At 38.6% G+C, this 23,452-nt stretch overlaps 1 protein-coding gene across 2 annotated transcripts in view; it reads left to right on the top strand.

Annotated features, from left to right (window-relative positions):
- Nucleotides 1-23,452, top strand: part of USP4 (ubiquitin specific peptidase 4) — a 36,961-nt gene that overhangs the window by 12,143 nt on the left and 1,366 nt on the right. Inside the window, exons 10-21 of one of the 2 annotated variants that reach the window (XM_060765733.2) lie at nt 407-565; nt 1,022-1,246; nt 2,380-2,463; nt 3,868-3,962; nt 12,159-12,350; nt 13,580-13,668; nt 14,364-14,582; nt 14,682-14,752; nt 18,280-18,395; nt 18,805-18,954; nt 20,565-20,668; nt 21,642-21,730. In XM_060765733.2, the coding sequence (XP_060621716.2) occupies nt 407-565; nt 1,022-1,246; nt 2,380-2,463; nt 3,868-3,962; nt 12,159-12,350; nt 13,580-13,668; nt 14,364-14,582; nt 14,682-14,752; nt 18,280-18,395; nt 18,805-18,954; nt 20,565-20,668; nt 21,642-21,730 (1,593 nt within the window). Of the gene's footprint in view, nt 1-406; nt 566-1,021; nt 1,247-2,379; nt 2,464-3,867; nt 3,963-8,375; nt 8,500-12,158; nt 12,351-13,579; nt 13,669-14,363; nt 14,583-14,681; nt 14,753-18,279; nt 18,396-18,804; nt 18,955-20,564; nt 20,669-21,641; nt 21,731-23,452 lie in introns of those variants that run through there. The other variant, XR_010909171.1, reaches the window with a different exon arrangement.

Consider the following 23,452-nt stretch of genomic DNA (forward strand, 5'->3'; position numbering starts at 1 on the left):
AGTTCCTTGCAAAAGGTCATTCTCCAAGATAATGTGGGAATATAATAAAACTGGAGAATTGTTGCTGGGTTATTATTTTGAGATCTTCCAGATACAAAGATCAACCAATTGCACAATGAACACTCAATCAGATACTGTCCTTAGGCTAATGAAAAATGTACAACTACAAACATAGTTGGCTTTATGCTAGCTAATTAATATAATTTGAAATTGTTCTATTAAGGTTTTTATTATCTATTGATTGATAGTATTTTGAGACTGTCTCTATAGTTGCTATGAGTGTTGAAGGTATATGTTCTTTGTTAATAAAATTTACCAAAAAATCCCATACTAAATAGAACCCTGTTGTTAAGGTAGTGTCTGTTTTATTTCTCGTTTGATGACATCTTTCTGTTTTTAATTTTAGACCCAGGTTGGCCGCTTTGCTCCTCAGTTTTCAGGGTACCAGCAACAAGATTCACAGGAGCTCTTATCCTTTCTTCTGGATGGTTTACATGAGGATCTAAACCGTGTAAAGAAGAAACCCTACTTGGAGTTGAAGGATGCTAATGGCAGACCTGATTCGGTACACTTTAAAGTGAATCTTCTCTTAGGGGTTAAAGTGTAGTATAAAAGGCCACTATAGACAGAGAACAGTCCTTTTCAACCATTCACTTTCCTTGCTGTCTGCCTTCCTTGAGGAGAATGTGTATCCATTTTTCATCTTAGAAGTTATTCTAAGATAAAAGGGTTCAAAAATCCATCACATGAAAAAAAAATGTCCAACCCATTATGTTGCTTAATAAGTCAATATATAGAGGCTGAGTTGGATGTAACAATTTAGGTTTGTGTGCACACTTTGTGCACAAGTTTATATACACCTCCCCCACTTTCAAGAGACTGGAAACTCAGCAGGCATACTCATTATTTCTGATATTTGAATAATTTAAATTCTAATCAGTAGAAACAGAATTTTCATCTGAATTCAAAACTTAAGTTATATAGTGCTTATGGTTGTGAGCAATGTGTTATACTTTTATAGGTGGTGGCAAAAGAAGCCTGGGAGAATCATCGATTACGGAATGACTCCATCATTGTAGATATTTTTCATGGTCTCTTCAAATCCACATTGGTCTGCCCCAAATGTTCTAAAGTTTCAGTGACTTTTGATCCTTTTTGCTACTTAACTCTTCCATTGCCCATGAAAAAAGATCGAACAATGGAGGTGCTGTTCGTTTTTGCAGATCCACAACGCAAACCATCTCAAGTAAGTAGAGATTTGTATCATGCTTTGGCATAAATATAATCTACTCTAGAGTAAACTGCCAAGTCTGTTAAAAGGGCTCCAAAATCTTGTGTAATATTTTCTCTGTAAAAAGAGTACACATCTCTAGTGTGTTTGTGGAAATTGTCAAGTCAACTTTATTTATACCCTGTCCCATCTTCCCATGGGTACTCGGTGGAAATTGTGTCTTGTGTTATAGCAATAACATTGCTTAGAATTATTTAAAATGCCCTAAGTTTCCATTTCATGCAGCAGATTTCCAAATCATCTTACATCATAATTTAAAATTACAGCAATCAAGAATTTTCCCAGTACTTCAATGCTATCAGGGAAGGATTAATGTGGTATCCTGGGTGAAGAGGCTGGGATTATCTGTAGCAAATGCCCATTCCAGTATATTAATTAGCTGCACTTCTGGAAGTCATGTGATACAAGATATCCCCACCTTGTCTGCCAGTTACCCTTGTGTAGGAGACCCATATTTTCAAATCTTGTTTTGAAACCTATAAATATAATGGCCAGCACTTCATATTAGAATTGAAAATGGATTGTGAGGCAATGATAAATTGGATCCCATTCTGGGAGAAAGGTGAAATATAAATAAAATAAGAACTGAATCCACAGGATCTAATAGTTGTCTTTGGTGAAAACGAAAGCTGAAACATTTGTATCAACTGAAGTTATTGAACCTTTTTCAAAGGGAGATTCATATAGAATATATTATAATAATGTACTGTATTTAAGCACTAATTCACCGAAACCAGTGGTTATCCACGTTTGGTCCTCCAAGTGTTTTGAACTTCAAATCTCAGAAATCCCAGGCAGCTGAAGTCCAAAATGCCTGGAGAACCAAAAGTTGAGAACCACTGTCCTAAACCATTTGTGACCTAGCAACACTGATGAGTGCCATGGTTCTTATAAGAAACAAAAGACTGTATAAATGTAGCTTGCCCAAATGAGAAACTGCAACTTACTTGAAAATCTGCAAGGCTGAGTTTCCTGTCAAGAAAATAGCAGAACTGATTATTGTTGGAAATCATTTTGTCAATCATTTGTATTTTTTTGGTTAGGTCTTGTTTTGCCAGCTGTAAGTTTTATGTTCTATTCATTTCCAGTGCCGAGTAGTGGTGCCAATGATGGGGGGTGTATCGGACCTTTGTGATGCACTCTCACAACTCTCTGGGATTCCTGCAGAAAATGTAAGCTTAAATAATTATGACTGACAAAATGATATGCAAAAATATTATTTGATTAAATGATTCTAGAGGTAAAAGCATGAATTTTAAGTATTCCGGCCCAAAATACCTTGCAGACCGCATCTCGGCCTACGAGCCCACGAGGGCCTTGAGATCATCCGGGGAGGCCCTTCTCTCGGTCCCGCCTGCCTCACAGGCACGTCTGGCGGGGACGAGGGAGCGGGCCTTCTCGGTGGTGGCCCCCCGGCTGTGGAACACCCTCCCTGCTGAAGTTAGACAGGCGCCCTCCTTGATGGCCTTTCGTAGGGGCCTGAAAACATGGCTCTTCGAGCAGGCCTTCAACTGAGTGTATCTTGGAATGACACTGGAATGATCTAGGACTACGAATTTCGGCTATGACCCCAGGACTTGACGAAGCGGATTTTTAGTATAAGTATATGTTGTGTTGTATGTGTCTGGTTTGTATTGTCGTGATTCACTGTACACTGTCTTTCTTTGTTGCTGTTCACCGCCCCGAGTCGCCCTCGGGCTGAGAGGGGCGGTCAATAAATGCAAGAAATAAATAATAAATAATAAATAATAATAATAATGGTTTAGGAAAGTGACACCACACATAAAAATTGCTCAATCTTTTCAGAAATACTGTTCATTAAAGCTATTTCTGAGTTCTGGTTTAAAGAGCTTTTATAGATGTAACGAATCATTGTAGTATATGAATAGTAATTTGTTTGCCCATATTAAACTAAACTGTTTAGTCTAAGATAAGTTTTCCAATAGGAAAACTTTTGAATATGAGTAGTATTTTACTGTGTCTTTCTTTTGTTTGCTATAACAACAAATTATGTGTCCCACTACTTTTGAAATGTGTGCCCTATTAGTTGACTTTATCCTCGGACTGCTAACAGATTATAATGTGTGTATTAAAAATACATAATGGAAAGGGAACTGTATCCAGACTACTTAAGAGAGATGTTTTTATTTTTCTGTATTAACAGAAGTAGCTCCTGGGTTTTACAGAATTCTGTATAGTGAAAGCTTTTCTTAATATCTTTTTCTCTAGGACCAGAAGAAGAAAATACTATTTTATTCTGGAAATATCCTCGGGTATTTTCCCTTGTAATGTGCTATTTTTAAAAGAAAAGAAATATGTATATCAAGTTTACTGATTCTCCTTTGAGAATCAGTAAACTCGATCACTTAGTTCTGCATTTTTCTTAGTTGCTCTACTAAACATGTCTTGTAAGTCCCTGACAGGTAATTTTCTTAACATTGCACAATGTTGAACATGTGTAATATAAATTGTTCTTTACTTAGATATCAAGTGATTTAGATAATTTTTGTTCTGTTGTTAACATTAGTTTATTATTGTTCAATTCCCACTTCAGTCTCAAATGTTTGCTCTTTCAGATGGTAGTGACAGATGTTTATAATCACAGATTTCACAAAATTTTCCAAATGGATGAAGGCTTGAGTAATATTATGCCAAAGGACAACATCTTTGTGTGAGTACCAGCTTTCCAAAAAGGACAATTAAAGGTGGTGGGTGGGTGGAGGTGTTAAATGGGCTGTATTATCCTTGAGCTTATATATTGGTAAACTACCATTCCCCAAACTTCTAATGGTGATCTAGTGGATTTTACACTAGAGTGTATTCTGAATTGGATATGCCTATATTGCTTCCGGACTCAATTTAAGGTGCTGGTTTTAACCTATAAAGCCCCACACGGTTTCAGTCCAGGATACTTGAGACAGCAAGTCTTACCAGCTAGACCCCAAAGATCAAGCAGCAGAACACTCCTCTCTGCTCAGCTCAGGAACACACTGCACCTAAAAATGGCTAGAGACAGCTCCTTTATGGATGCAGCACCTAAACTCTGGAATGCTTTGCCAGTATCAATCAGGGCAGCCGAATTTTACTGGTTTATTTATTTAATGATTATTTTATTTTATGGTAATTTTTATATTTGTGTGTAATTGTTGCTATAAAATGCCTTGGGTCTTCAGAAAAAGGCAAGATAGTAATGTCCCAAATAAATAAATAAAAGTAGATTCTAGTAAACGTTGAAGTGGTGCATCTGTGCCTTGAGCCTTCCTTCTTTATAGTAAGTGAGATTTGAAAAGTCTATGAAAAGATTAAACTATTGATCACATTGAACAGTTATACATGAAGAACTAGATGTTGCACACCAGGCTCTTTTCTCATTTGCATCTTTCTTCCAGTATCTGATATACTTGTAAGCAATCATTCCTCAATGCTGTCATGTGTTAAATACAAAAATGATTACATTAACTCCATGTCAGTGTCTTTTACTTCTTGGAATCTGTGTTGAACACATTTCAATGTCATGGGCTTGGTCAGTTTAGATCGAGTCTTATTTAGCAGTTATTTGAGATTTAAGGAAAGAGCATCTTGGAAAGTCAGCCTTATTCAGCTGTGTCACATAATGATTATTTGGATAATACTATTTAAGGCAGGTTTTAGGTATCTTAAGAGGTTCTTAAGAGCTTAACTCTAACAGTAGCCAAAAACTCATCTATGAGAGAGTGGTGGATGAAATGAGTGAAACATCACCTGCTCAAAACAAATGTAGAACCTTTCAATATAAAAATTATGTGTAGACACAAAATTAATGGTTTGTTTTATAGCCTCACCAGAATCAAGACTTTCTCAGTTCTATTAAAGTCATCCATTATGGTAGAGTGAGAGTGCTTTTGTTCCACAATGTTCCACTATGGTGGAGTGGGAGTGCTGAAATTAACACTATAAACTCAGAAAAGGAACTTGTTCACTAACTTTCTAATAACTGATTATGAGAAATCAGTTTATGAAAAATTAGATTATAAATAGACCTTCATTACTTCTGTTTCCTACCCATTCCTTTTATTAGGATGAAAACCCTCCAAACGCTAATTGATGCTGCCTTATTAGATCAACCAGAAAGTGCCAAATACTATGCTAGTCTTTGAAGCTCAATGGTTTCTTCATTGAGTGACAATGGTACAGAATTCATGCTGGGAAAGAATTTTGATGTTGTCACAGATTTGCAGTCATGTTATTTGTTACAGAGTGTGTGAGTTAGAGAAAATGTTTAGACCCTATCTCCCCACTCAAGAAAGAAAAGATGAAAAGTGACAGAAGGCAATAAAACTTCGATATTCTATTGCTGCCACAAAGTCGATATTCTATTGCTGCCTTTAACCTTATACGTTCTACTTGTATTCTGTTCTACTTGTATTCTGGCAAAAGCTCTCCTATTGACAGAGTTCAATCATCCTTTCAGGAAAATTGTATGCTATCATGTCTGCATTTTTTTTTAGTTTGTGTGATAGGCAAGTATGCCAATGCAGTCAACTAAGACTGCTGTACTGAGATTCCTGTACTTTGTTTTTGAGAGTCAAATCCCTCTATGTGCCATGTGGCAAACAAAAAAGCCAACACAATTTAGTCTGCATCAACAGGATTATAGTGTCCAGTTCAAAGGAAGCAGTGGCATCACTTTGTGTTGATTTAGTCAGACCTCACCTGAAATATTATGTCCAGTTCTGGGGACTATAATTTAAAAAAACATAGCAAGAAGATGGAATCTGACCACAGAAGGACAACTAAGAATATTGAAGGTCTAGAAACTAAGCTTTATGAGAAACAATTTAGGGAGGTATGTTTGTTTATTTTATTTACTGTATTTGTATACCGCCTTTCTCAGCCAATAGCTTAAAGAAGAGAATATTGCTTAAATGGTGTATGTATTTCTACACGGCAAGATGCTTGATCCACCTGGGCTGTTTTAGGGCCAGGAGTGGTCTTTTTCAAAATAGATGTGGCCTAGTTTACTTTAAAACATAATGAAAATGCCTTTCATACCCATTAAAATAAAATTGAGGGCATTTGAGAATTTGAGTTGTTTTAATGAGGGATATGGTGCAGATGGTGAGGCCCTCCAAGGTTTTCTGAAGTGCTAAAGAAGAATCTTTCCTAAAACCATGGGTAACACCCCACTTTTTTTTATATAACAAGTACCTATCAGTAGTTGAATTGAAATTTTTAAGCTAATCCTCATTGTTATGTCTAAGCGGAAAAGGGTATCTTCGGGGTTAAACTACAAGAATGGAAGGTGCAGAAGCACCTAAAAAGCCACAAATTCGCTTTTTTCATTATGGTTGGGGGGTGTTCCAGTTGAATCTGTGTTTGCAGTTGCAACACTTTCCAGGTGGTATACAGAAGTGGTTAGTTGTCTCTCCCCATCCTCCAACCACATCCTTTTAGGCACATATACTTATTTAAAGTACAAGATGTCAGAGTGAATGGCCTTAGTGAGTAAAAGTATAAGGAGCTATATGTTGGATTAAAACAAAGCTTACTTGGTACAACATTCTGTTATCATAGTTAGCCAGTCAGATGACTCTGAGAAACCAGTCTGCAGGAAATGAATGCAATACGTCCCTCCCAGTCGTGTTTTCCAACAACTAGTGTTCGCAGGTATACAAAGTGCAAAGTACATCATGTTGTCCTTGATCTTTAAAGCCCTACGTGGTTTGAGTCCAGGTTACCTACAGGATCCTCTTGCCCAGTACAATCAGGTCCTCTGGGGGGCAGCTACTCCAGCCTACCAGAACTGTCACCCAGAGGACCTTTTTGTTGGCTGTCAGAATGACCTGCTGTCAGAATTTAAAACACATTTGAAGACCTATCTCTTCTGGCAGACCTACCTAGCCAGTTGTAATCGCAAATTGTAAACTTGAGACGTAAGTTTAATCTTATTTTCTGTGTATTTTAATATGTATTTTGTAGAAATATGTTTTAATATGTGAATTTTATAGAATGTTTTTAGATGATCATGTACTTCTAGCAATGTTGTAACCCGCCTCAAGCCACAAGGAGAGGCGGGTAAGAAATAACATCATCATCATCATCATCATCATCATCATCATCATCATCATACTATCCTTGAAATATGCCAATTTGGCATAATGATTTAATAGGCGTTGATGGCCTGTTTTCCATGAATTTGTTTAATTCTCTTTTAAAACTGTCTAAATCAACAGTCATGCTGTCTGCTTTGGTAACAAATTCAGTGAATTAACTATGTGGTATGTGAGAAGGTACTCCATTATATCTATCCTGAATCTCTCTTCATTAATCTTTATAAACTGAGAAATTTTGTGAATGTGAAATTATTTATATGTTGGAATGACAGGTGACATATTAACTGGGAGAGAACCAGAAATGAAAGGGTTTAATGTAGTATCGCAGGATAAGTCATTCTATCAATGAAGACTATCAAAATGTACATAGCTTTGTTTATTTATTTATTTTGGTATTGGGCTGCAATATGTGTGTTACTTAGATTGAGAGAATGGTACATAATGAAAGGGTACATTCCTTCTCTTCCAATGTCGTTGTTGAGTTTAAAATCAGATCAGTCTCCTTTTGAAGCAGAGGATGAAAGGTTGGGAGCGCCAACTTTGAGATTGCGGTTTCTTTTATTTGTTCTATTCATTTGTAATGTCTCTGTCTTACAAATGCTACAAATTCCTAATGTTGTGCAGCTATTGGAAGCCCCACTAAAACCAGTAGTGTTATTTCCCTGTTGAATTCCTATATACATTGATCATGTACCTTAGGTATTACTGGAGGATTAGTCAGTATGAAACTGGCAGGTGCATTAGGGTACTTTTTGAATGCACACTTTGAGCTCAGACAGGAACATTAATGGTGCCACTGGTTGGAATCCAGCAGTTCTATTGGGAGATGTTTCTCCTGAAAAATAAATTGATCGATGGTAATAAATGTGATCTGCAAATCAATCTGACAAAACTACATCAACTATATGGGTTGCTTATGCTGAATTTTCCCAAGCTAAACTGAATCGGACATTCAGCACACAACCCAGACACTCACTATTTTTTCCCTTCAGATCCCATGATGTCCAGCCCCCATTAGGCTTCTGCTCCGATGTAAAGCCCCAGCATGCACCATGATGGTGATGTCACATCACCCAGAATCCTGCTGGAGCACGGAGCCAGCCTACAAGGGGTCAGGTAAGCTTTTCTGTCAAATGCTCCAATATGCAGAGGTTTGTTTTCTCTCTCCTCTACCCTTAATTTTGGAACAGGAGGACAGAGAGATTAACATTGCATTAGCATTGACACATGTTTGAGTGCTCCTGTTCTCTTAGCTTGGATAAATAGGGGCATTCAACATTTATAAATAAAGTTGATGAAATTTTGTCAAAATGGTTTGCAGATCACTTTTACTTTATAAAAATATGTGAAATGTCAGCACTGAATAGCATGTAGTCCCATGTTAGCCATTTCAACCAGATTTTTAAAATCTTGCACCATGTCTTATCCAGTATTGTTTGAAACAGGTAGAAGATTGAATGATTTTGAACCTACTCTTCTTTGTTACATCTGTTAATGAAATAGAACATGTTTCTTTGATGGCTGCTTCCTTAGGTTGTATACTTTGGAGAGGAATTGTTATGGCCTTTGTTTTAAAGGTAATATTGGGGAGGATTATAGTTATTACTTATGATGATTTTATAACCTACTTAAAGCATAGTTCAGAATTTATCCATTACTAGTGCTGAAATGCAAATAAGAACTAGAAAATCAATCCTGACTTATGAAGGAGAAGTGGCATACAGTCTGTAATTTGATATCTGTAAAGGAAAATGTATTGGCATCCTGTATCAGTGATTCCTTCATACATAAGTATTTTCCCTGCCAGTTCCTCTCCATTAGTTATGCTTTGAGAGTTGAACCTCATCGCACTATGTGTAATAAACCTTCATGAACATCTCAGAAGCTGCTTCTTCTAAGAAAAGCAGTTGAGCTGGTCATGCTGAACCATATCTCCCAATATGAACCTGCCTGAATTCTTGAGATCTTTGATGAAAGGCTTTCTTTTGGTCCCACTGCCATCACAGGTTTGCCTGGTGAGTACATGAGATAAAGCCTTCTTGGTTATTTCTACCAAGTTGTGGAAATAAACCCTGGGAGATCTAGTTAGTCTCTTCCTTGCTATCTTTCCTCCAGCAGGTAAATAGTTTTTTCTTTAACATGGCATGTGTATGAATAGTGGAGCTTTTAATTGGGAGTATTTTATTTCTCTATTATTATGTTTTAAATGTGTGTTTCAAAACTGCTTTTAACTTCCATTAAATAGGAAGTAGAATTAATTGTATGTTAGGAGTTGAACTTAGAGTTCATCTTCTCAAAAAATTTAAAGTTTATGAGCTCTTTAATGTATTTGTGTATACAGTTGTTATGCAGTATTGGCAACAGGAATAGAAAAATGAATTATTTACATATGTCAAGTGTTCATTGTCTAAATGACGAGCTCTAGCATAACCTATAAGCATAGTTACAATTATATAAGATTTTTTTTCGTGGGGGGGGGGGGGGTTAAACATTTTTAGTGTAATTTTTCCTGTTAGTGAAATGCCTTTGCTTTGTCATTCAGAAAAGTGATGATAGATCACCACAGGATGTTGAATGGCATTGAGGATCTGTGAAAGGTGTCAGTAGATGGGAGGCCTTTCATGCTGTGCAATTTCAGGAGATAGAATTTAATGCCTTACCTCTCCTAATGCCTTGTCTCTTTTGGAACTGTGTCTGAGGAAACCACACTCAATTTTATTGCTTTCATATTCCAGTCTTGCCTGGGTCTTTTTATTTTTGGGTGTCTTTGTTCTCTCTCATCTTGTTGGATGCACACACACATGTGGACATCCACATACAATTGTTGTTATTTAAGAAATTAATAATAATAATAATAATAATAATACTTTATTTATATACTGTCCTATCTTCCCGAAAGGATTCATGGCGGTGAACAACAAAGTCAGCAAACATTCAATGCCATACAAAAGAAAGACACATAAAAATAAAATAAATTTCTGTTGGCTGATAGAACATTATTTCTAACAAATATGAATTAGTATTCTAGTTCTAAATAATTCATATGATATATTGGAATTTCTAGTCTTTATAAGCATAAATGAGTAACATCTTGGAGCATTTCCCACAGTTTGTCAGAGATGTAGCTAGGTTTTTTTTCCTTGTGTCAGTAGTGACTTGAGAAACCGCAAGTTACTTCTGGTGTCAGAGAATTGGCCATCTGCAAGGATGTTGCCCAGGGGACGCACGGATGTTTTGATGTTTTCCTATCCTTGTGGGAGGCTTTTCTCATGTCCCTGCATGGGAAGATGAAACTGACAGAGGGAGCTCATCTGCTCTCTCTCTGGATTCGAACCTCCAATCGTGTCGGTCTTCAGTCCTGTCGGCACAAGGGTTTAACCCACTGCACCACCGGGGCCTCCTATGTGGCTAGATAACATGGCTCTAGTTTTGTTACAGAACGCATGTTTGTGAACTTATTCCATGCACAAGTTAACGTTCTTGGTATTTAAAATGGTATGCTTTCATTCTAATTTCCAAAAGCCTTTTTTTGCTGTGGTATTTTCAGTTGGAACTTGTGGTTATTAGTTACAGGAGGGATAAGGAACTGATATAATTAAATTATATTATTTTAATTAGCCATCCCTTGCCAGGCGTTGCTGTGGCCCAGTCTAGTGATCTGGAAAAAAAAGTAATTAGAAAGTGTTGGTTTCTAATATATGTAATTTCTTTATGCTTGTGGGTAAACAGTATTTCTTGTTGTTTCTTTGTTAGTGTTGATGTAGAGATGGTCTGGTTTGCCTACTCAGGAACATGCAACATGTAATTGTCTTTCTTTAGGGGTCCCTTTTAAATCTATGATACTGTATCTGTGTGTGTGTGAATCATATATATCTATCTATATCTATGGCCGAATGGCTCTTTGTCAGGGGGGCTTTGATAACATTTTCTTGCCCTGGTGAAGGGAGTTGGACTGGATGACCTTAAGGCACCATTTCTCAATTCATTCCAAATCCCTCCAGTATTTTCTGTTGGTCATGTGGGTTCTGTGTGGGAAGTTTGCCCCAATTCTCTTGTTCGTGGGGTCCATAATGCTCTTTGATTGTAGATGAACTATAAATCCCAGTAACTACAACTCCTAAATGTCAAGGTCTGTTTCCCCCCAAACTCCTTCTGTGTTCATATTTTGACATATGGAATATTCGTGCCAAGTTTGGTCCAGACCCATCATTATTTGAATCCACAGTGCAATCTGGATGTAGGTGAACTACAACTCCCAAACTCTAGGTCAATGCCCATCAATGCCCATGTTGGTCATGGGAGTCCTTGGTGGAGTTCAGAATGCTCTTTGATTGTAGGTGAACTATAAATCCCAGCAACTACAACTTCCAAATAACAAAATCAATTTTTTTAGTGATGGTTAGTAGTGTTAGTAGGTGTCTTGTGGCCAAAATGGGCGGCAATTCTTCCAGTGGTTTTTGAGTTATGTTAATCCCACAAACGAACATTACATTTTTATTTGTATAGATAAGAACACAGAATTGGTTAAAATATTAAAATATTTTTAGATTTTAAGCCTCCAGGCAGAGGTCCCATTTTAAAATTTCCTTTCAGTTAGGTTTATGGTGCTTGCTTAGGGTAACAAAAGGGAAATGGTATACTGCACTCGGTAAAGAGATCAGAATCCACCACAGGTATAAGAGCTGTGATCTGAAATTGTTTGAGATTATGAAAACAAATAGGATGGTAACTCTGAAGAAATAAAATTCATCCCTTCTTTTTTTCTCTCTTTGTAGGTATGAAATTTGTAAGCCTGCTGAAGATGGTGCTGAATGTGTTACTCTTTCAATTTACTTCAGAGAAAAGAAAGCAAGACAATCCAATGCTACTCCAGCTACAGTCCTATATGGCCAGCCACTACTCATAGCTGTGCCCAAACATAAGCTTACTCTAGATTACTTGTACAGTGTTATATTGGAGAGGATTGGGTGAGTCTAGGTTCCACTTATACCATAGCTTTTTATCCATTTGAAATGCAGATATATTCAATTTTCCAGTTACTCTGCAGTAGCACTATCTCTGGAAAGATCTCCATACTTGTCTGCTGCCTATTAAATGCTTGTCTGATATCCACTTTATATTAATTTGTATATGGCCTCCACAGATTTTATCATGAAGATGTTCATGAAAACTGTATGGGCCTTAAGAACTGCAGGTTGTTTTTTTATATATAAATGTGTTATTTAGCTTATTCCTATAATAAAAAAATGTCTCTGAAATTCTCTTCCTCACAATAAGATTGTATTAAATTATAAAAAGTAAAAGGGAAGGGCTTGTTACTAATAACAAGTAGTCAGATGAATGTCCAAGCAGCAAACCTGAGATGATGGCAGTATTCCATTTATTGCTGTTATGCACACAAATTGCATATTACATAGACTTAGATTTCATTATTATTTATCCCTGATAGATCTGTCTTTCATTAATTTACTATAGCCATTTAAAAAAAACTATCCAAGTTTCCCATCATGGTCAACTGTGAATCGCACATATGGTATTTCCTGCGCTTGCGCAGACAGTTCGGAATCTTCTAGAAAACTTATTAGACACTTTTAGCCACGCCCACTCTCCCCATAGAGTATATAGCCAGTGAGAGGGGCTACTGCCTCAGTTCTTTTCATCCGCCACCATTGCAGCAGCTAGGAATCTTTCTCTTCATCTTTGACTAGCGTTTCTGGACTGCATGAATTTTTACTATTTTATTTTTATTTTACCTGCAATTTTGATGGGCACATTACTTTAAAAAAAAAGGATTTTCTAAAGAAGGAAGGAGAAGCAGTGCTTTTTCACCAGGTGGAGGACAATGCCACTTCTTCCTTCTTTAGAAAAAGGGTGTTGTTTCTCCTTTGTCTCCCAGCTGGAGGATGAAGGAGAAATGGCATGGGTGGGAAGGTACACTATTTCTCTTTCATCTCCTAGCTAAGAGATGAATGAAAAAGGGCTTTGGGAGGGAAGCTGCTGCTCCACCATCACAATGAGGCTGGTGAGTTTCTTAGTCTCAGCCTGACAGAGGAGTACAGGCACCTTTTGGTGCATAATTGTAATGCACCATTGAATGTAATGTGCATCTCCATTGTTCTTCTTTTCTGATCTTCCTCATGTTGTAATGAATAATAGCTTCTAACAGTTTTTAATTTAAAAAAAAATGTTTTTTCAGCCGCTATGTAAAAATTCCTTCAAAAGAAGAGTGCCCTGATGTCTGTTCAGATAATGAAACTTGCAATGGCTCCAGTAGTGTGCCTGAAGGTATGTTTTCCTGAAATTATTATAGGGAGTAAAATCTGGATTTAATGTGGGTTGGGTGTAGTGAGTTGATAGATGACTAGGCAAATTTTGACAGATTGCTGAAGTGTGGTACTGCACAAGGTTTTGTTAAACCCTGCCAATCTTTAAATTAAGGTCCTTACGTTATGAAATCAAACTTCTTGTAATCAGGGATATTATAAAAGAAGGGGTCATCTAAAAGACTGGACATAAATCTTATTTATTTATTTATTTATTTATTTCAAACATTTGTACCCCGTACTTCTCAACCCCTGAGGGGGGACTCAGAGCGGCAACCATTCAATGCCAGTACACAACATAGCAATAAAACACAATTAAAACATTGATTAAAACATTAAATATAACAATAATATGGTTGCATCCAAGTTCGATTCAACATTCAGGGACTTAGTCCAAAGCCTTAAATATTTTGTTACTAAAATATTCTGTCAGCCTTAAATATTCCATTATTTTGGAATATTCTTCATATAATTTCCATCTTACACATAGACAACTTTTCTGTCTCTCTGAAATAAAACAATGTGTCCTCCCCAAACCCCAATTGCTCTTCAGTTTTCAGACAGTTTTCAGACAGACAGTGTCACAATGTTGCAAATATTGAAGGGCAAATTAGGTGGAATTGAAAAGTGAAAAACAACTTTATGTATATATTTCAGGTGAAATTGAAGAGATGGAACATCAGAATGGTGAGGAAGAAAACAAGGAGAAAATATCAGAAACAGATGTCTGCCAGTCAGAAGATGGCACCCAGGTTGAATCAGGAAAGGAAGGCCTGCACCACAGAAAGCGGCTCTTCTCCTTCAGTCTTGTGAATTCCTACGGAACATCAGAAATAAACTCCCTTCCCACAGAGGGGAAAATCCTCAAGTTGAGTTGTAGGTATTCACCTCTAAATGCCACCTCAGACACATCTCATCTGTGGCAGATTTTATGAGCTGCTATTCTTTGTTTTTCCTTTTGTTTATTTTTTCCAGCCCATGCTACTGTTGCTATTGACTGGGATTCTGACACTCGGAAGTTGCTTTTTGATGAACATGAGGCACAGGTGATTAGCTTTTCTGTCCCCCCTTTAAAAGGCAATGCTGGGTGCTACTCTGGCTCAACTCTTGTCACCAGGGAGTAAGGCAAGATGATTTGGTTTCTCTTGACCATATACTTTTGGAATGGTCCTGAGCAAGCAAATATTAGAAGAAATATTGAGGGTGGCTGCACTGAAGAAGCTGCTTTGTAGAACTAGTCTGTCTGATCTGCCTTATAGCAAGCAATAATGGCTACATCTTGTTCCCATAAATGGTTGTAATTTAATGCAATAATTAATGTTCTTGTCATAAGCCAGAGAGCATGAATTACTTGCTCCTTCTAGACTTCCAGATCAGTCCTTTTCTCATCTAGAAAAGAAATATCGTAATCACTCCAGATGCTTTTGCATTGTGTTGTCGAAGGCTTTCATAGCCAGAATCACTGGATTGCTGTGAGTTTTCCAGGCTGTATGGCCATGTTCCAGAAGCGTTCTCTCCTGACGTTTCACCCACATCTATGGCAAGTATCCTCAGAGATTGAGGGATCTGTTGGAAACTAGGCAAGTGAGGTTTATGTATCTGTGGAATGTCCAGGGTGGGAGAAAGAACTTTCTGCTTGAGGCAAGTGTGAATGTTGCAACTGGCCACCTTGATTATCCACCCAGAGGAAAAGTGTTCTTACCATACATCAAAGGAACCACTGACTACATAGGAAAGCTGATGAAGAAACACAACCTACAAATAATCTACAGACCCACTAAGAAAATCCAACAAATGCTATTTCAGCAAAGGGCAAGAGGGATCCTCTCACCTCTGCAGCAGTTTACCATATACCATGCAGCTGTGGACAATTCTACATACGAACCAATAAACGCAGCATTGCCCAAACACGGACCAAGGAACATGAAAGGCGCTGCAGACTAATTCAACCTGAAAAGTCAGCCATAGCAGAGCACCTGATGAAGCAACCTGGGCACAGCATATTATTTGAGAACACAGAACTGCAGGACCACTCTCACAACCACCATGTCAGGCTACACAGAGAAGCCATTGAAATTCACAAGAATGTGGGCAATTTCAACACACAGGAGGAAACTATGAACATGAACAAAATCTGACTACCAGTATTTTAAAAAGTCTTAAATCAGGACAATAAATAAAGAGCAACACTAAAAAAACAAGATAATTCCAGACAGGAAACAATCAGGGCGAGCTAACACCTCCCAACAAAGAATTCCCCCAGGCAGCAACCAGCCAGGCCTTGAAGCTGCAAGGCCATTAAATTCTAATCAAGGTGGCCATTTGCAACATTCATACTTGCCTCAAGCAGACAAGAGTTCTTTCTCCCACCCTGGACATTCCACAGATATATAAACCTCACTTGTCTAGTTTCCAACAGATCCCTCAACTTCTGAGGATGCCTGCCATAGATGTGGGTGAAACGTCAAGAGAGAATGCTTCTGGAACATGGTCATACAGCCTGGAAAACAGCAACCCTGCTTTTGCCTTGCTTCTCACATTGTTTCCTTAAAAAAGTAGTATGTGAGCAACTACATATGATAATTGGATGTTGAACTCATATGAGAAGAACAGATACTTTAAGTAGAGCCATGTAAGAAGGCCAGGTATGAAGTTGTCCATTTTATTCATGTAGATGCATGTTTAGGGAAGTGCTTGACTTTTCTATGTCTTTGACTTGGGATTTTAATGCAAACCAGCTGCACATAAAGAGGGCCTAAGGATTTGTGGAACATAGAAATGCTTTGAATAAAAAGATTTCAGATTCATCCTCTGAAGTGTTCAGTTAAAACCATTTTTAAGTATTGAGACCTGGGCAAACATCTGTCCAAAATTTTAGACAATCCAAGTGAACAATACTAGATGCTCTGAGCTGTTACATACCAAAGTATATGGACTACATTCGTTTCCTTCTTCCATCTCCTTGTTCATGTCTGCTACCAAATCAAGAGGGAAATGTAACTGCCTTACAGATATTTGGGTGTGGGGAGCCCCCTCCTATTGCAGTTACAAGGTTCATTCTGATAAAACTGGATAAAATGTATTTAGAGCTTAATATACCTGTCCAGAGGGGTATTTAGTGGCATTCCATTTATATATTATGTAGAGGCTGCATTAATTAGGTAAATATTTATTTATGTTTCAAATTCAGTCATCCCTCTATATGCAGAGATTCTACATCCATAGATTCCACCATCCATGGCTTGAAAACTCCCCCTCATCCCAACCAACATCAAAAAAGATCCAAAAGGAAATTATTAATCTAGTCATTTTATATAAGAAACACTATTTTGCCATGCCAATGTATATAAAGGAACTTGGGCATCCATGATTTTGGGTATCTACAGGGGGTCCTAGAACCAGATCCCAGGGTCATTATAGAAATCTTACTATATTTTGCTTCTGTAAGCATGGACCATTAGACCAATACTTGAGTCACCATTTTCAGCTAGTAAAGCAATAAATTGTTTGAACCTCTCTCCTGCTCCTCTCACTTTCCAATTGTCCTCATAGTGTTAGTTCCAAACAGCAGTTGGAGATAAAAGCAGCATTCTCTCTATACAGGGAAACACAGAGAAAGAAAAATGGGTGCTGGGGAAGAGCAGAGAATAAGAGAAGAGGAGGCACATTTGGTGGAGACCATCCTATTGTATCATTTGGGCTTCTTACTTGGTTGAGGGGTGGGGGGAGGATTGACTCCCAGAATCATTACTAACTCATGCTCCTTTCATTTTGGATCAAGTAGATTCTGGTCAGTCTACAGCAGGACTCAGATGTTTTGTCCACACCACTAGTATAGCTGCAAGAACAAAGAGTGGGGAATGCACAAGTTGAGGGAGTGCATTTTGTCGTGTACCACTAAAGTAGGGCTTGCCAGCCCATGCACTTCTCTTTGCTGAGAAGATGTTGGATGAGGGTTTCCCACATCTGCTGAATTAGTAATGCTAAAACTGACCTCAGCCAAGTTGTCTATCATGCATTGAACCATGGTTTAGGGTTATATCTACAATAGGCCAATCTCATTTTTAAAGAAATTTATTTATTTTATTTACATTTGTATCCCACCCATATCAGCCTGAAGTCGACTCAGAATCACTATTTCCTAGTAGCATCACTATTCCTATAGAGATATTAAATGTGATGACACAAATTTGGAACCCAGTTTATGCATTTCCCCTTCTCTGATTCTTTTGTTTGCATTTGTTGGTGTTTTTTAATTATTTTGGTCTGAATAAACTTTTGTTTATGTTTTTACACGTATGTGGAAATTATCTCCCTCTAGCTGTTCCCTCTAGCAAGTCCAATTGATTACTTAATTATTTTAGGCCTTCTTCACCTATAGTCTAGATCAGCTACCGATAGTGCAGATATGAGACTTTCAGACTAGAGGGGAGGATGACAGATAATGAATTTTGAGATTAAAATATTACCTATTTGTACCAAGGAATTTAAAGTATGCTCCTAGTTTTTAGAATAATGTAACACGTATTTTGTATTGGAAGGGCAAAAACATATATACATTTGTTTTTGGTAGGCATTTGAAAAACACTGCAGTATGTTTCAGCCACAGAAGAAGAAAACTACAGTAGCACTTAGAGATTGCATAGAGCTCTTCACAACTATGGAAACACTTGGTGAACATGATCCCTGGTAGGTTCATTGTGGGTTCTGTTGCTAATCACATTACTGGGCAAGACTTTACAAATTAGAGTGAGGCCTTACAGATTAGTTGTCCTTGAACAGTGTATAACTGAATGCTTTGGAACAGCACAATCCCTCTTCAGAAAGGAGTTGCTGTTTCTTAACACTTTGGTGTCCAAGTATAGTTTGTTAATCCAATTAGCCATGTGGAAAGTAAGGTATGATACAGAGCAGTGGGGTAGGTAGTGGGTGTTAACCCACCCAGATAAGAAAGATTCAGCTGATTTTGATGTCTTTTGGGAAAAGAAAGGCTTCATCATATTCAATTTTCTTGCTTTACCATTTCATAGAACTAAAAGAACAGATTTGTATACTGCATTTGTTCTGACAGAGTAACTTGTTCCATGTATTGTTTCAGGTACTGTCCTAATTGCAAGAAACATCAGCAAGCCACAAAGAAATTTGACCTCTGGTCTCTGCCACGCATTTTGGTAGTACATTTAAAACGTTTCTCATACAACAGATACTGGAGAGACAAACTTGACACTGTGGTTGAATTCCCCATCAGGTAGGCTTTTCAGCTGGATTGATTATTAAAGCAAAGCCATCTCTGATGTGAATTAACTCTTTGGAGACTTAACTTGTATCTAGAATCTTGCTCTTGTACCAGATAATAGCCTTAAAAATGTAAAGAGGCAAAAGTATATTTATCCTTTGTTCTAAGGTTTCTTCAATTATGGCTAATAACTGAAGTTATGAGTAACTAGATAAAGCCCAAATAAAATATGGGAAGAAACATCTCCTCTGTGGGGAAGAAGACATACAGGCAATAGTTAGCTTCCACTTGCTACACAGGTTTAGGCAGAAATGCACATGGTTTCAAATACGAATCGTAATCATATGGCCCTCCAAATGATGGACAGTAACTCTCAACGTTCCTCATCATTGACTGAATTAGCTAGAGCTGCTTAGATTTGGTGCCCAGCAAACATACATAGGATAGACTTCTCTATTTCTTCTCTATACAAGATTGTTTTCTAGATGTCGTTATATTAAATATATTTTTCTTCAGTATTCTAATATTATTGTTGGATACATTGAAAAATATTTCTGCTTTTCCTTGACATCTCCTTCTTTTGCTTTCTGTTCCAGTGTTTCTCTTGCTCAGTCTAATGTGGGAGAGGCCTCTGTACAATTTTAAAACACAGTCTCACACAGCTAGAGAGAGCAAAACTGCTGAGTAGGTTGCTCCAAATGATGAGGAAATAACCATATTTTATCTCAATTTTGGACGGGGGGAAGGGTGTGTGTGTAAAGATCTATGGGATTTATTCTAACAATCCCAACGCTGAACCACCAATTGTAAAGAATTATTGTGAATTTCTAAATCCACACACTCAGGGCAAATCCAAAATTCTTCTGGCAGGGGGGACTTCATTCATCCCACCGCCGCCACCAAAACATGTAAAAGAATTATTATATAAATTCAATTAAGTGTTTGGAGGCTGCTGAGACTTTGCCACCAACACACTATTTTCTGAGGTAAAGTTCTGTGATCACTGGCAACCACCACCCTTAAAGGAATATTAGGCTTCTGGAAGGAAATTTCTAGACAGGTATCCTCTCTAAGAATTTGCTTGGTCCCCCAAGGCAACTTTTTGATAACTTCTAGGGGAAGTATAGCATAAAAGTACCTGGAGCGCATAGCAACTTTTTCCCCTAGGCATGTGGTAAGTGAAACCATAGATATAGATTCCATGGTTGTAGGAGTTACTGTATTTATGGCTAGGTAATTTGGCCACTCAGTTTGTGCAGAGAATGTTCCTTTTCAACCAGTCTTGTCATAGTAGTGCCTCTTGATTAACACTACAATTATAGTAACTTGGAACGTTGCTATTGCAGTTGAAGTCCAGGAAATGCTGACTATTGTAGAAATATTGTCCAGCAAGACCGTTCCTGAGCAAATGCAGTTCCATAAACACTTGGGAAATGTTATTTGGAAATTGTTTTTTTGAACTGGCTCCATTACTAAAAGTTAGCAACTAAATAATGAGAACACTGGTGTTGAAATAAATACTGAAGAACATGCTAGACTTTCTGTAAGTTCATAAATGTTCTTTATCTTGAGTCAGTACCATTTTGCCTCACACTGATGAACTGGCCTTCCTTTTCTTGCAGAGATTTGAACATGTCTGAGTTTGTATGTGACCCAGCAGCAAGTCCCTATGTGTATGACCTGATTGCCGTTTCCAATCACTACGGAGGCATGGGGGTTGGTCACTGTAAGTAACTGGTCTCTGGTCCTCAGGAGAAGGACAGCAATTGGGCAAAATGTCACATGACTTTCCCAGACTTCTGCTTTTGGCTGGTATACCTTTCTAGGGTTTTTTAAAGCAAGAAAACAGAATAATGGACTCTGTGAGCAAGGGAACACAGTGGTTCCTTCAGATAAGAGGCTTCAGAAGACGATGTTCCAACTAACCTGAGTTTGTGCATTTTAAAAAAGACAGCCAGGATCTGAGTTTCAGCTGTTGTAATCAATCCAATATGCTGCTCTGCTTCATTAACAAGGCTAGTGCTGTAGGAAGGTTTAATGCCTGAGAACTTGGGGCATACGAGTAAGTGACGGTATTCCTGAGGAAAGGAATCACTTTCATTCCCTCTGTGCTGCCATTCCTTCTTACTCTATCAATTGTGTGGCAGACTCCTTAAAGAAACTCTTAATTATGGATTATGAAGTAACGCTTTCTTTTGCCAATAAAAGAGGCTAAGCAATGTTCCTTAAACATGTTCTTGCCTTGGGGTAATTCTTATGACAACACAGATAATTAAATGCAGCCTTTCCCCATGTATCTGTATTTTGTGGCTTTTTAGCTTAGATTAATCCTGTAGTCAAATTACACCTTAACTTGCACCTTGTCTTGCATTTTCTTTACAACAAGATAGCTGAAAAAAGACTCTTTTCCCCCCTGCCTGGACTCCCCCTCCCCAATTGTGAAGTATATTCAGAAGGATAAAAATACACATTTTAAGGTGTTTCGTGATCATTACAGATTTTTAATACTTTGAAATCAGTGTATGCAGAGACTTTGCCACCTGAATATGGTTAAGTGAATGATTCGTTGGTATGATCACATGGGAACTGTTCCTTTTGTTATGTTGTTAAATGCCATTGAGATTATCAGTATTTGCTTTCTCATAAAGAAAAGTCATATTGTCTTGTCTATGCTTTCTTCCCTCCAACTTTCCTGGTAGATACTGCATATGCAAAGAATAAAATCAATGGGAAATGGTATTATTTTGATGATAGCAGTGTGTCACCAGCCTCTGAAGATCAAATTGTGGTAAGTATCAGTCGCAAATAAATAATAAATAAATAAATAGTAATAAGATTAATGTTAAGGTATTTTCTAACTTTTAGAATTACCATATATACTCAAGTATAAGCTGAGTTTTTCAGCCTTTTTTTAGGCTGAAAAAGGCCCCCTCAGCTTATACTCAAGTGAAGGTATAAGCCGGTTCATGGCAGGCAGTTGAGGGCAAACGGCTCGGCTCCGAGGCCGGTTGACATTCAGCTCCATGCAATGTTCGGCCTTTCATAGTGCCATGCTGCGGGCCAGAGGAGGAGGAAGAGGAATGGTGGTAAAAGTAGTGGCAGCAGCAAAGTCTACTGGGTTCTGAGCCATTTCCTGGACTACAGGAGCACCTTGGGGGCTTCCCTCGGTTGGGAGCCACCAAACAGCCTCCTCAAACAGAGCTGGGGCAGAGGAGCAATTCATGGTGCAGCAGGAAGGTGGGCAGATTGGGTTGTTGCTGCTGCAAGGTTGGATCTGCCAGGCAGTGCTGCCCTGGTCCAGATGGCTGCGCAGCCTCCCTCCTCCCATTCTGATCAGTTCACTTTTTGCCTGTTTGTTCCACGGGGAGGGGGATTGATGAATCGTGGGAGGGTTTGTTTCCTCCGCACTTCTGCTCCCCTCCCCCTTTCTGGGACTCCCCTCTGGAGGGGAGGGAGTGGAAGAGGAGGCAACCCCAGGTGGCTGCTCTGCTGCTGGCCTTGAAGAGGAAAGAGCTCAAAAGCAGGCAGACAGGCAGCCATGCTGGGAGCCCTGAAGCCCAACACCATTCTCGGCCTGCTGCTCAGACAGTAGTCCTTTGGATGCTTTGCAAAGGCAGGCGGCTCTCCCAGGCAGCCCCTTCCAAAGAAAGGACCTCCCCCCCCCCCCCCCCCCACAATTTCCTTCCTCGGTCCTTCTCACTTCCCTCCCCACTTCAGTTTTTCCCTGCTTTTCCAGCACCCCTTTCCCATCTCATTCTTTTTTTCTAGTTTCCCCCTTCCTACCCCACTCTTTAGTATCCCCAGCCCCTCTCTCTCCACTTTCCACCCCAACCCCCTTTCCATCCCAGCCTTTATCAAGTTCCACCCTCTCTTTCCCATTTCTGTATTTCCCCTTGCCCACCACGGTTTCCCACTTTCCCAACCCCTTTTCCCACTTCAATCTTTCCCACTTTTCCACTTGCTCCCTTCCCACTCCAATCTTTCCACCTTTCCAGCCCTCCCTTTTGCACCCCAGTCTTGCTTATTTTGCAGTCTTCCTTTCCCCAAACCAAATCTTTTCCAGCTTCCCCTCTTTACCACCCCAATTTCCCCAGCTTTTCCCAATCCTCCCCCTTTCACACTCTAAACTGGGGTCTTTCCCACTTTTTCAGCCCCCCCTTTTCATTCCGACCTTTCCCAGTTTCTAGCCCCCCTTTCACACTTCAGTTGTTCCCCCTTCTCTAGTTGCCCCCTTTCCATCCCAGTGTGTCCCAGCTACCCCTTCCACTTCCTTTTCCCACTTTTCAACCACCCACTTCCCATTCCAACCCTTTCCCATTTCCAGTCCTTATTTCTCACCCCCTTTCCAAGCTAGTCTTTCCCACTTTTCCTTATTCATATACACACAGCATTTTCCCCAAAATGTATTATTGGAAAGATACGTAAGCACATTTATGTTGAAGAAGATTAAAATAATTATTTAATCGGAGTTGGACAGTGTTATCTTAAATTACAGTTTTATGTAAATATT

The sequence above is a fragment of the Anolis sagrei genome, chromosome 2 (genome assembly GCF_037176765.1).
Source record: "Anolis sagrei isolate rAnoSag1 chromosome 2, rAnoSag1.mat, whole genome shotgun sequence".
In the NCBI taxonomy this organism is placed as follows: Eukaryota; Metazoa; Chordata; class Lepidosauria; order Squamata; family Dactyloidae; genus Anolis; species Anolis sagrei.